The following is a 14,436-nucleotide window of genomic DNA, read 5'->3' as shown; positions in this document are numbered from 1 at the left end:
GAAAATGAGGCTACCCTGTAGAGACAGCCAAGCCATAAGCCACAAAACTTAAAAGAGACATTACTGAAAACACAGTAGAGTGTTTTACAAATAAAACACTTTAAAGGTTAAAAAAAAAAAAAAAGAAAGAAAGAAAAAGGTAAACAAAACAGGATAAGATCAAGACATTAGTTTTTCAAAAAAAGGTTTAGTGGAAAAATGATAGATATGGAAACTAGATAAAAGAGATCTCTGATATGCATAATCCATTTCCCTGAAGAAGAGAACAAAACAAATGGAACAGAAAAAAATGTATAGTCTGAGAAAACATTAATAATATACCATTAAGTCCGGGTGTGGTGGCTCACACCTGTAATCCCAGCACTTTGGGAGGCCAAGGCGGGCAGATACCTGAGGTCAGGAGTTCGAGACCAGCCTGACCAACATGGAGAAACCCCATCTCTGCTGAAAATACAAAATTAGCCAGGCATGGTGGCATGTGCCTGGGAGGCTGAGGCAGGAGAATCGCTTGAACCTGGGAGGCAGAGGTTGCGGTGAGCCGAGATCGCGCCATTGCACTCTAGGCTGGGCAACAAGAGCGAAACTCCATCTCAAAAATAATAATAATAATAAGTAAATAAAATAATATACCAGTAAGACTTTGAGCCATATGTTTACAGGAAAAAATGATGCCCAATTCCATACCAATTAGGGTCTTCAAAAAGTAGTGAACTTCCAAAATAAAAGACCATTTTTGCAATTGTGCTCAGTTAACTAAACTAACTAAACTCAAAACACTATTCTTACAACTTTTTTTATTCCTCCCACAGCATGCACATTGGTCTTTTAGATACATAAATCATATCACATCCTACTTGAAACAATTCAATGACCTGCCATTGCAAATATGACAGAATCGTTCCAAGGCCTGCTATTAGCTTACTTAGACCTATGTTTGCCTCCCAACTTGAGTCACTCTCTCACTCAGTATACTCCAGCCACATTTGGCCTCCTTTCTGTTCCTCAAACATGCCAATACCGATCATGCCTCGGGCCTTTGTACTTGCCCTTCTTTCTATCTGGTATAGATAGAACAGACTTCCCCCAGACTTTCCTATATCTAATACTTTCTCATTGTTCGGGTCTTAACTATCTGATCATCTTATCTAAAGTAGTGTTTCCTTTCATAATTAACCTATATCATAATCCTTATTTTATTTTTAGTCTTTCTTTTTTTTTGTAAGGTGTGCACCTTTATTCAACTGGTCTCAAGTCAGTGTACGGGTAAGCCCTGGCTGCCTCCACCCACTCCCAGGGAGACCAAAAGCCTTCAGACATCTCAAATTGGGGGACAAAAAAGAGGGGGCACGAAGGCTCATCATTCAAAATAAAACAAAATAAACAAGTATTAAGGTGAAGATTAAAAAAATTTTGCATTACATAATTTACACGAAAGCAATGCTATCACCTCCCCTGTGTGGACTCGGGAGAGGACTGGGCCATTCTCCTTAGAGAGAAGTGGGGTGGCTTTAAGGAGGGCGAGGGACTTCCTGTAACAATGCATCTCATATTTGGAATGACCATTTAAAAAAGAACAATGTACAATCAAAGTCCTCGGCCACATTGTAGAACTTTGGGGGATGCTCGCTCCAACCGACTGCTGTCACCTTCACCGTTCCAGTTTTTAAATCCTGAGTCAAGCCAGCCAAAAAAAAAAAACCCAAAAAAACCAAAACAAAACAAAAAACAAATAAAGCCATGCCAATCTCATCTTGTTTTCTGCCCAAGTTAGGTTTTGTCAAGAAAGGGTGTAACGCGACTAAGTCCGCCTAGAAGCATTTGTGGTGGAGGATGGAGGGGCCAAACTCCTCATACTCCTGCCTGCTGATCCACATCTGCTGGAAGGTGGACCGCGAGGCCAGGATGGAGCCGCCGATCCACACAGAGTACCTGCGCTCAGGAGGAGCAATGATCTTGATCTTCATCGTGCTGGGCGCCAGGGCAGTAATCTCATTCTGCATCCTGTCGGCAATGCCAGGGTACATGGTGGTGCCACCAGACAGCACTGTGTTGGCCTACAGGTCTTTACAGATGTCCACGTCACACTTCATGATGGAGTTGAAGGTAGCTTCGTGGATGCCACAGGACTCCATGCCCAGGAAGGAAGGTTGGAACCTTCCTTCCAGGGCAGCCGAACCGCTCGTTGCCAATGGTGATGACCTGGCCATCGGGCAGCTTGTAGCTCTTCTCCAGGGAGGAGCTGGAAGCCGCCGTGGCCATCTCCTGCTCGAAGTCCAGGGCGACATAGCACAGCTTCTCCTTAATGTCACGCACGATTTCCCGCTCGGCCGTGGTGGTGAAGCTGTAGCCGCGCTCAGTGAGGATCTTCATGAGGTAGTCAGTCAGGTCTCGGCCAGCCAGGTCCAGACGCAGGATGGCGTGGGCGAGGGCATACCCCTCGTAGATGGGCACAGTGTGGGTGACCCCGTCACTGGAGTCCATCACGATGCCAGTGGTACGGCCAGAGGCGTACAGGGACAGCACAGCCTCGATGGCCACGTACATGGCTGGGGTGTTGAAGGTCCTAAACATAATCTGGGTCATCTTCTCGCGGTGGGCCTTGGGGTTCAGGGGGGCCTCGGTCAGCAGCACCGGGTGCTCCTCAGGAGCCACATGCAGCTCATTGTAGAAGGTGTGGTGCCAGATCTTCTCCCTGTCGTCCCAGTTGTGGGACGTCCCATCGATGCCGTGCTCGATGGGGTACTTCAGGGTGAGGATGCCTCTCTTGCTCTGGGCCTCGTCGCCCACATATGAATCCTTCTGACCCATGCCCACCATCACGCCCTGGTGCCTGGGGCGCCCCACGATGGAGGGGAAGACGGCCTGGGGGGCATCGTCGCCCGCGAAGCCGGCCTTGCACAAGCCGGAGCCGTTGTCGACAACGAGCGCGGCGATGTCATCATCCATGGTGAGCTGGCGGCGGGTGTGAATGGGCGGCGGAGCGGCCAAGGCGAGGCTCTGTGCTCGCGGGGCGGACGCGGTCTCGGCCTTGTCTTTCTTTTAAAATATAAGTTCCACCTGAGAAGGGATCATTCTCATTTTTTCCATTTTTAATCACTGCATTTAGTTTGACAATAATTCTGTAATGTTTAAACAGTATGGTGTTTAGATTTATAATTGCTAAAAAGGCATGTTAGTTCATTGCAAATAGGATTTTTACATGAGAAATAGGACTGGTATGTTCTATTAAATGAATATTAATAGAGAACTCAGTCTTTATATTCTACTTTATTTATAACCTACACTGGTAGTTATCACACAGCATTCATAAATGATGGAAAGATTATTTCTTATCCAAACCAATAGGTACACAACATACATACACACACACACACACACACACGAGATAGAGAGAGAGAGACAGAAAGAGAGAGACAGAGAGAGAGGAGAGAGGAGAGAGCGAGATATGTATTTTAAGGAAGAGGCTCATGTGATTATTGGTGCTGGCAAGTCTGAAATTTGCAAAGCAAACTGGCAGGCTGGAAACCCTGGCAGGAGTCGTTATTGCATTCTTGATTTCAAAGGCGTTCTGGAAGCTGAATTCCTTTCTCTTTGGGGGACCTTAATCTTTTTTCTTAAGGTTTTCAACTGATCAGATGAGGCTTACCCATAATTTAGAGGGTAATCTGCTTTACTCAAAGTCTACTGATTTAAGTGTTAATCACATCTAAAAAATACTTTCACAGCAACATTTAAATTGGTGTTTGACCAAACAACTGGCCACCATAACCTACCTATGGTGACACATAAAATTAAACTTCATGGAGGTAGTTGTTGCCTTTTCAAGATTCCCTTTTCAAGTTACACAATAGCATATTCCATGCTCTTCCCTTAACACACTCTCGTCCTTTATTTGTGTGTCCCTAATTAATCCATATCCATATCATTCTTTCTCCCTAAAATTATATTCACTTTCTTCTCAGTAAATGACCTCATGCATCATGACTAAGGATTTCCAGCCTCCTAAGTACCACTCTGCTATGTGGAATATCACTTTCATACGCTGGTTTTGTTATGTTTGATGATCTCTCTTGGATCATTTATGAGAATAGGACATATAGCCCTAAAGTCATCAACATGAAATTTACTGTGGAGGAATTGGCACCATCAGTCAGGTTTCTGTCATTCTAAGGAGATTAGCTGACAAAACTAGGCTGCAGTGGAATGCTTGGAGCACGGTGACATCACAAGATTACACCACAATGATTCCTATTCTACTTGTCCCACCTGCCTTGTATTTGATCACTGCATAAGAGATAGTAGAAATGGCATAATCTTTAAAGTAGTGAAATTTTCAAGCCATGTAGTTTAGTGACTTGCTGAAATGGGCTAGGGAATCTAATTTCAAATGGGCAAAAAGAAAAACAAACTATTTTGCTTTAATTTTCTAGTTCAGTGTTTTAGGGGTAAATCAAAACCATCCAAATGTAAGATCAGAAAGAAAATTAAAAATCGAATAAAGTAAGTATTAATCAGTATTAACATTCAACTCTAAATCTTTTTAATCTTTATAGGTATACATGTATCTTTGTGACTCCAGAACTTATGTTTACTTTTTTCATAAGGTATTTCATAAATACATTCATGCTTATTTAATACCATGGAAAAGAAATATTGGCAAATGACTATTTTCTGCAGGTTTATGGGAAACAGCAGCATATACAGGAGGCCATTTAGAGGAACATGAAAAGTTCCTCTTCTGCATATTACCTTTTGAGCCTCTCTTTGGCCAGATTGAGTTCTTTGTGGAGACCTCCTGGTTTTTGTCCTTTGTTTTGTCCCTGCTTCTTGAGATGGCCTGTGCCTTGTTTCTGAGGCGTTGGCATGTACAACCATTTCTTGCCACCTTCCAACATCAGCTCATAAACCTTAGGCCTAGGTCTGTGCAAAGAGATTTTCAAAAGCAGATGAAACCCAAAGGTTAAAGCTAACATGTGCCAATGAGTTTTTAGATTGGTGCACAGATAAGGAAAGAACCCAGTCAAATGGCAGGCAGAGCGGCCTGTGTTCCTCCTGGAGACAAAGCTCAACTGTTCTGTAAGCTGTTTCTGTATTTGGTGGGGAGCCTCTGGGATGTTGCCAGTTCAGACCTTTAGGAAGTTGTTGACTGCTGAAGTTGACTGGCCTTAAAATAGCGATGTTTCCTGAGTGTCCTCTTTAATGGCAGCTGTTATTACTCAGCAGTCCAGTCAATTTTATCTACCTGGAGCTTACACAGAGCGTTTCAGTTCCTGTTCACTACCTCACTCACTGGGTTGATTTCCTTGGCCAGCAGTTCTAAACCCATGAGATCTCCACCCACTGGTCACCTGAAATGTGCATTAAACATAATCTATTTATTTTCATGTGTTTTCATTTTTTTTTTTCATTTTTAAAATCTGTGATATTGATAGAATGGATATCGTTGAGAGCACTTAAGTTGTTATTTTCCTAAAATTTAGGGGTACTTATCCAATGAAATAGTACCTGTGAATGACTTTTATACATTGCAAAGCCTTATTCAAATATCTTATACTATATGTAAGACATACACTAGATTATTAAGTATATGACAGCTATTATGGATTCAATCCCCCTTTATTCTTTCCACTCCAGTTGCTTGTTTTAATAGCAGACATCTGTTTATGAATTCTCTTCCATATCTTTCCTTAGTTTTATTCATTATCAGAACAGCACACTAAAGATATTAACAGTCGGTACCTCCAGACTAGTGTATCATTGTGCTGAAATGTTTGGGAAGCAGCAAATGCAAAATCTATTAGTTGTTGCCTTCATATGATCAATTTGAGAAATTAAAAGCTTTCCAAATGTTAATGAATTATTTTTTTCTTTAGAGAGTACATATTAAGGAATACACAGAGCGGTATTGGCTATATTTTAAATTCCATTGCAATCCTTGTTTTCCTGTTATTAGTTTTTCTGCACTTTTTAAAAATGTTTAATCTGTATAAATTTTTGTAGAAGACTTCTGGATACTGAAGATGAGCTCAGTGACATTCAGACTGACTCAGTCCCATCTGAAGTCCGGGACTGGTTGGCTTCTACCTTTACACGGAAAATGGGGATGACAAAAAAGAAACCTGAGGAAAAACCAAAATTTCGGAGCATTGTGCATGCTGTTCAAGCTGGAATTTTTGTGGAAAGGTAAGTGAAATTGTTGGCATCTCAAGACAATAATATTTGAAAGGCAGCAGATACATTCATTTTATAAAAGGTATGAGCAGTCTATATTTCACTTATTGAGGAAAACTGTAATCATAATTATAACTAGAATGAACAAATTTGGGACTTTATGATGAACTTACCTATAACAAAAACACCTGGTCCCGGATGCATTCTGTTTATTTATTTTAAGTTGACATGAAGACTGAAAGCAAAGACTTTTGAATGACCTTTCTCCTCAAATGAACCTTTATGAACAACTGTTTAAAAACAATTCTGACACATGTATATGTTACACAACTAATTTTACCTGAATAAAATGTAACATTTCATAAAATACATTCTACATTGGGTAGCAATCTACATGTCAAGATCACTCAGGCCTTCCTTTGCCCTAAAGATAAAAGCCCATTCACTTCCCATCTTTCCATAATGGAGGAAAATCCCTCTCGTGCTCACTTTTGATAGTTTTTTTTTTTTTTCCCCAACATTTCTGTCACTGAAGCAAGGGATATTTGATGGCCCCTAGAAACGCCTAGTTATATCATCAGAGTTTTCAACGTGAAACATATGTTAATATGACCCAATTTTATGTTCTTTCAGCCCTTAGGAATATAGCTTATTTTTTCCATCTAGGAAACAAGATATTTCCTAGAACTAAAACTACAAAAGACCCAAAATAGACATTTTATGTTTGACAAAATTGAAAAGTAGTTATCAGAAATCCCTTAGATTAAAAAATAATTATATGAAATTATATATAGAACGATTATTTGAATATTTTAGAAACTAGTAAAGTTGAGAAACAGAGAACATTTTGCCAATATGCTTAAAATTAAATTTTAGAGAAAATGCATTATTTCTCCTCTTCTGATGTCTCTAGGTATTACTGTTAATAAACATTACAAACTTTAATTTTCTTCTGCTAAAGGGACAATGGAAAGCACATTTGAATTTCTAAAAGTGTAAATGAGAATGCATGGCAAGAAATGTATTATAAAACTTAAAGATGGTTAAATACACTACACAATTTAAAGAAGATGACTTTTCTCTAGCACCGAATTAAAAACATCTAAATAGTACATCAGAAAATCTGTGAGAGAATCACAGATGAAACATGAGAGTATGTTTGATTTGCTAAAGAAATGTATATTTTGTCTTCTTTGTTTAAAAAAAAATTGCAGAACTTGGCAAACTGGGAAAAAATGTAAACTGTGGAGGAAGATCAACCGAATTTCCATTTCCATTCAAGAGAAGGTTATAATACATAAAATATATGAATATGCTAAATTTCCATTTTTTCATATGTTTATTTAGTAGCCTATAAAAGTATAAAATTTTATTTAGTAGCCTATTAAAGTAAACTTTTTTAGTAGCCTATAAAAGTATAAAATTGTACTTCAGGTAACTAAATTAGTAAGCAGTCTTTAAGAAATCAGTGTGCTAAGAACATATGGAAAAAAGTCTTTTTTTAATCACTGTTGAATCCCCACTAGTAGGTGCATAAAAATAGTGGGACAAGTTTATTGGAACTTTTCAAAAGTAATCATCTTCAATCTTGACAGCTGAGTCTACTTGAAGTCTTGTTGCTTCTTCCTTTAAACACTTCCTCCCAAGATTCAATTCCCCGGCAAGCCCTGGCAATTACTTACCCAAATGCATTCTGAATCCACCCACTCCTGCAACCACAATCTAAGCCTCCAGTATCTGCCTTCAGAAATATGATCGTAACTTTCTAACTGGGCTCCTCTCCTCCTCATTTGCCCACCCCAACCAAGCCATTCCACAGTGATGTTTTTAGAATATAAATTAGTTCCTGTCATTCTTCTTCTTCTTTTTTTTTTTTTATGACGGAGTCTCGCTCTGTCGCCGAGGCTGGAGTACAGTTGCGAGATCTCGGCTCACTGCAAGCTCCGCCTCCCGGGTTCACGCCATTCTCCTGCCTCAGCCTCTCGCGCAGCTGGGACTAGAGGCGCCCGCCACCTCGCCCGGCTAGTTTTTTGTATTTTTTTTGGTAGAGACGGGGTTTCACCATGTTAGCCAGGATGGTCTCGATCTCCTGACCTCGTGATCCACCCGCCTAGGTCTCCCAAAGTGCCGGGATTACAGGCGTGAACCACCGCGCCCGGCCTAGTTCCTCTCATTCTTAAGCTTCAAACCACCAGAGGGTTTCCCAATTCACTTAAGCCTGGTTAGGTCCCATTTTGCTTTCTAGCCTCATCTACTGCAAACTTCATCCTTGACTGAACACCTATACCAGCCTGATTTCAATTTCAAGAACATTTCTAAGCTCTTTCCTGCCTTGGAGCCATTCATCCTGTTATTTTCTGTCAGAAGTGGTTCTCCCCACCCTTCAACATAGCGGGCTGGCCCTTTTACCATTCCAGAGGTCTTCCCGGATCACTCTATGCTGTTCCTCACTATTGCTGCCCCCAGCCAGTGGTTTACCTTCCAGCACTTATCCCTGTTTGTAATCATATATTGTCTCTTATATTTCATTTCTCCTCACCACTGGAATAAGCCCTGTGAAACAGCAGCAATATTTTCCTTGCCTTCCACTGAGTAAGTCTGCTGCCTCTCAGAATGCCTAGTACAAAATAGTGTTGTTTTCTGTTTGTTTGTTTTGTTTTGTTTTTCTTTGAGACGGAGACTGGCTGTGTCACACAGGCTGGAGTGCAGCGGCGTGATCTCGGCTTACTGCAACCTCCGCCTCCCGAGTTCAAGAGATTCTCCTGCTGGGATTACAGGCTCCTGCCACCCCGCCTGGCTAATTTTTTTTGTATTTTTAGTAGAGACAGGGTTTCCCATGTTGGCCAGGCTAGTCTCGAACTCCTGACCTCAGGTGATTCACCCGCCTTGGCCTCCCAAAGTTTTGGGATTACAGGCGTGAGTCACTGCGCCTGGCCTTAAAATAGTATTTTTTTAAGGAGTTTTTGAATTATATCTTGTAACTATTATGGAAACTTCCAAAAATAATCCACTACATTTCCAGTTAGACTTTCACCACCTTTAGAGCCCAGGAAATTCATTGTCATTTTTCAGAAACTTGTAATATATCACCTGTTTACTAAAGTGTGAGACAACTGGGTTAAGATATCTCTGATACTCATTCTAATTCAAGGATGAGTCATCTTAATTTTCCATCTTAGTTTACTATTTCTAATTTTCCATCCTAGAATTCTATTCCTGATTATAGAATTAGAAAAGTATGATAATGGGAAAGTTTTGCTGTCTCTTTGGAAGGGTAATCCTCTTTGTCTTCCTTTACATTCCATGTAATGAGAAAGTATATTGGTATTCATTTCTCAACCTATCCCAGGTTTAAGAAACTCAGTAGCACCAGAGGTCCCATTGAGGCCAGAGAGCTCTAAAGATATAAGATTTCGAACCAATGATATTGGCTGCAAAGTAATGAGAGCAGTTACAATAATAATAAAAATGATGACTTTCTTGTATTGAGAATCATTTACTCTTCACAAAAAGCTTATAATTATTCTCATTTTACAAATGAGTGACATTAAATAGTTTCCAAAGGTCACACAGCAGTGAGTGGCTAACATGTGATTCAAAGCGTGTGTTCTCTTTGCCTTTCTGTGCCATGAAGTCAAGTCAAGTTAATGTTAATTAACATTTTAAAATTTCTTAATCCTGAATGATTTTTATATTGACCGTTTTCCCTGTTCATCATCCTTCAATTTCCCCTGCACCTCCATTTTTTAGTATTAATGGTAATGACTAGAAACAGATGGAAAAGACTGTTTCCAAAAAAAACCTAAGTATCATTGTCGATAGTAATTATTCTAGATCTTGTATAGTATGATTAGTAGTTTCCTTGCTCTGCAAGATTAGAATTATACTTATATCAATGAAGTAATTAATATAAGTATTCTTAGTTTTAACTGTTCTAAAATCTTTCAATAGAGATATAGGATAATTTCTTATTTTACCTAATCACCCACATCCAAAAATAATTTGATTGTTTAAAATAAAGTGGAAGCATGAAACCTTTGTGCTTAAGGTCTCTAGAATAAAATAGAGAGATACTTCATCAAGAAAACCTAGGCTAGAGATGTAATTAAACACAATATTTTCATTTTGAACTTCCAACTAGTCAAGACTTAACAGGAAAACATGATAAATTGCTTAGCTTTGATTATCTTTAACAAATGATGACTTTTACATAGAAACTGAGTAATATGTCCCATGCATTTTTAACATAAGGAACATTGAATCAAATAATTTAGTATCTTCTATAGCAGTTTTATAAAAGACGCAGAATATTGTCCACGTGACCATTTCTTACATCGAACATATTTATCATATTTAATTAAGCTATGGCATTCTCCAGGCCTTTTGTAGGGAGAATTTACAGATATAGCCTAGAAATTCAGCTTGTTGTGGACTAACTTGATATAAAAATTAAAGGACATGATTAATAATCAATTGAATTCTTTCTTCCCAGGCCTTGGAGGAGGAAACATGTTTCTTTCAGAGTCCGGAATGGAAGCGCTATTGCTATATCACGCACTAGGCTATCATATTGATTCTTTTCTCACATGAATTCATGGAGGGGGTTCTTATATTTGGTTTATGCTATTTGGGTTGCCCAGCAGAAGATAGAAAAAATCAAATCACTGATTATTAAAAACACTTTTGTTGGCTCGGTGTGGTGACTCACGCCTATAATTTCAGCACATTGGGAGGCCGAGGTGGGCAGATCGTGAGGTTAGGAGTTTGAGACCAGCCTGACCAACATGGTGAAACTCTGTCTCTACTAAAAATACAAAAATCAGTTGGGCATGGTGGCACGTGCCTGTAATCCCAGCCACTAAGAAGGCTGAGGCAGGAGAATCGCTTGAACCCAGGAGGCGGAGCTTGCAGCGAGCGGAGATCACACCACTGCACTCCAGCCTCCACGACAGAGCAAGACTCCATCTCAAAAAAAAAAAACAGAAACACAAAACAAAAACAAAAAAACACTTTTGTTATTGATACTATTATGGAAATGAAAATAACCTTGTTTTCTTTCTGAATAACCTTTCTTAATATTGAATGACAATTTGAACAAACTTAAATAAGTTTTGCTGATATTAATTTCCCAATATCATTAAATAAAAGAAGGGAGCTATGTAAATTCTGATGACACTACATCTCCCCCCCCATAATTTTAATATAAAAATATAAAGGAATTATTTTAATGACATTTAGCTTCCAGACTAAAAATTTTGTCATATAAATGGACACAAAACAAGAATGTTCTGCTGTCAGGGATATGTTGGCATGTTAGAAAGTTGTTGCATATGCAAAGTGTAGTGAATCTTTCAATATGATAAAGTTCAGGGAAGGATATCTTTACATGGAAACTAAAGTCACATTAACTTTACAAGGTGATTGTGAATAGAGAATATATTACATTGTCAAATTGTAGATGTTTAGTAAAAGGTGACTATAGTTATCATTGTTGACACAAAGGGAGTCTGTAACTAATGATAAGAGGTGAACATGTCAAAAGTAATCTCTTCCCTTACGTTTCAGAAATAGTTGAAAACTTTGAATCAATGAGTTTTATATATACACTTATTTTTGTCTTTTTTAGGATGTACCGAAAGACATATCACATGGTTGGTTTGGCATATCCAGCAGCTGTCATCGTAACATTAAAGGTGAAATCATTTATTTTCATGTTTAAAATGGTCATTTAAAAAATGTTCTTAAAAAGGCTAGGAGAAAACGAGAATAGGTCTTTACTGCAGCCTACATCTTAGAACGTTAAAAAACTCAACATATTCTAACAATTTAACAAATGAACTGTGTTCCAAATCATGACTCATTGTAGATTTAAATGACTGATTTACACAAACTATATCAACGTATATATATATGCATGTTTGTATGCATACATACGTGTGGTTTTTTTCTTAATTTTATTTATGGGGATCTTGAATTTATTTTGAAATGGCACTAGTACTTGTCAAAATGTACATATTTTGTTATGAATGTATTATGGAAGAGTTAAATGCATGTTATAAAAAGATGTTTTAGTCAATTATGTTTAAATGACAAAACATATAGAAGGAAATTATTTAGGATTGTAGGTCTGAAAAATACAAAATGTAAGATAAAATTAAGAAAGAAAAAAAAACCTTATCTCTCTTATCTTTGACTTCTCCTGTGGCTATACTATTCTAAGGCCCAATTGCAGTGCTATATATGTTATAAATAATCAGAGTTGAAACTCTGAAGTGAGTAAAATTGTTGGCTCACATACATGCCCCATTGTGTGTGTATGTTTATGTGTGTGTGTGTGTATGTGTGTGTGTGTGTGGTGTTCATGTGCCTTGTTTCTAAATGTTATTTCTACAGAGGCATTTTGTAGGCTCATCCTTCTAAATTCCTTGTTTCTATTGCCTAATTTGGTTAAGGGAAATTAACATTGTCTCCTAAAACATCTTCATGTTGCTTTTTCTGCATTAACCAAGAATTTAAAGGATATTGGCAGCAGCGGATCCTGGGTTGATTTATTTCTGACTTATTGTACTCCTTTTTAATTTTAAATTTGTGTTTTCAAAATTTTTAAGCATCTTCTTTGCATTTGTTTTTTCTCTGCTGCATGTTAGATTTTAACCTCATTAATTTTAAAAGATAGCTCGTTTTTCTTTGGTGCTTTTTTATATTTGTGTTTCTCTGCTTCCTGTCAGATCAGAAGGGACACTAGATTCTGATAGGAACGCAAACCCTACTGTGAACTGTGCATGTGAGGGTTGTGCACTGCTGATGAGGTGGAAACAGTTTCATTCCAAAACCACCCAACCCCAACTCGACCTGTGGAAAAATTTTCTTCCACACAACTAGTTCCTGGTGCCCAAATATTGAGGACCACTGCCTTAAAGGATATTAATCATTCCTCGGTTCTTGAGAGATTTTGCCTTCTCTATTATTTCCTTAACAGTGAGCAAGAAAATTACTCATTTTTATTTTATTTATTTTAAGAATCTTCGCTTAAAAACCAACTAACAAAATATTTTAGTATGAGAGAATGTAGTATTTTTTCTACCATGTCGTATAGTAAAAAAAATATAAACTAACAGGTTGAGAAAGGGAATATCACCAAGTAAAGAATGTTTTAGTTAAATAATTCTTATTTTCTGAGAAGCCTCCTTGTCTTGTTCGTTCTCAATCTGATGACATAAAATCCAAGCATCTGCAGTAGTTTACAAATGTAAATCATCAGGGTTTATAAAAAAATTCTCAAGAAATAAAGAATTAACCTTTTACTCAGTGGGAACACCCAAGTTGGAGCTGTAAATATAAATAGCAACCTTCTAAGAGTCTGGACTAACTCTTGTTTGTTAGCTTTGGAGTTTGATAAAAGATTTGTTGGCCTCCTTTAAGATTTACTGATGTAAAATGCCTTGTAACAGAACTTATAATAACTTTTAATATATAAAGAGATAAAGCAAGCATTTGGGGGTCAAATAAGGGCCAAATGCAAGGAATTTAATAACGACATACAAGCAAACCAAAAACTATTTCATTGGTGCTTGTTTCCAAGTGATTAAAAATACCATTTGAAGCTCTTACTATTATTTTTTGAAGGAAGTATTTTTAAAAGAGACTGAATACTTTTTATCAGGTTTTTAATTTGGTTCTAGCATATTATAGCACATAGAGTTGGCCTCCAGAAAAAATGTGTTGAATGAAATTTGAAACATGCCTACTCAAATAGAAAATTAATGCATAGCTTTATGGTTGCCCACTTGCTGTTCAATACTAAACCTACTGTATGTGTGTAAACAGTAGGCCTTCTTGCTAGCAGTTTCTGATAACCATTAGAATGGACTACAGTGCTTCTATAGATTTTCAAAGCAAAATCATGAGGTAGCTGGAGTGGTTTATATCCCTGCTCACTGCCCTCTCTCTCTCTGTTATGGGGTACTTTCTAGTTTCCCTTCTGGCCTGCTTGCTTCCCTAGGGAATTGCATGAAATACGAGTATTACTATCCTCTTCCTCAATCAAAAGGCCCACTTCCTTTTTCTCACCACCTGTCCCTCGAGCAAAGTATTAGTAAGTCAGCCAAAGATAGAGCAAATAATAATAGGTGAAAAGTAGTGTAAAAAAATACCTTTTAATAATTAAAGATAGTGTATACTCTATCTCTCTATGATATTTATATATTTTTCTTTCTTTCTTTCTTTTTGGAAATGGACTCTCACTCTGTCACCCAGGCTGGAGTG

The 14,436-nt window shown here is 38.1% G+C and overlaps 1 protein-coding gene and 1 pseudogene across 10 annotated transcripts in view; one reads left to right on the top strand and one right to left on the bottom strand.

The window, feature by feature from the left end:
- The window catches only part of PDE1A (phosphodiesterase 1A), a 403,806-nt gene that overhangs the window by 293,963 nt on the left and 95,407 nt on the right, over positions 1-14,436 (top strand). For 6 of the 9 annotated variants that reach the window (XM_025404058.1, XM_025404059.1, XM_025404061.1 and 3 more), the window contains 2 exons: positions 6,001-6,183; positions 11,798-11,864. In XM_025404058.1, the coding sequence (XP_025259843.1) occupies positions 6,001-6,183; positions 11,798-11,864 (250 nt within the window). Of the gene's footprint in view, positions 1-4,238; positions 4,501-6,000; positions 6,184-11,797; positions 11,865-14,436 lie in introns of those variants that run through there. The other 3 variants (XM_025404064.1, XM_025404065.1, XM_025404062.1) reach the window with 1 other exon arrangement.
- Positions 1,406-3,034, bottom strand: LOC112635934 (annotated as a pseudogene). Its single transcript, XR_003122105.1, has one exon. The product of XR_003122105.1 is annotated as an actin, cytoplasmic 1-like (transcript).

Source organism: Theropithecus gelada, chromosome 12 (assembly GCF_003255815.1).
Source record: "Theropithecus gelada isolate Dixy chromosome 12, Tgel_1.0, whole genome shotgun sequence".
Taxonomy (NCBI): domain Eukaryota; kingdom Metazoa; phylum Chordata; class Mammalia; order Primates; family Cercopithecidae; genus Theropithecus; species Theropithecus gelada.
The sequence above is the reverse complement of the archived record's forward strand: the minus strand, read 5'-3'. Positions and strand labels throughout refer to the sequence as shown.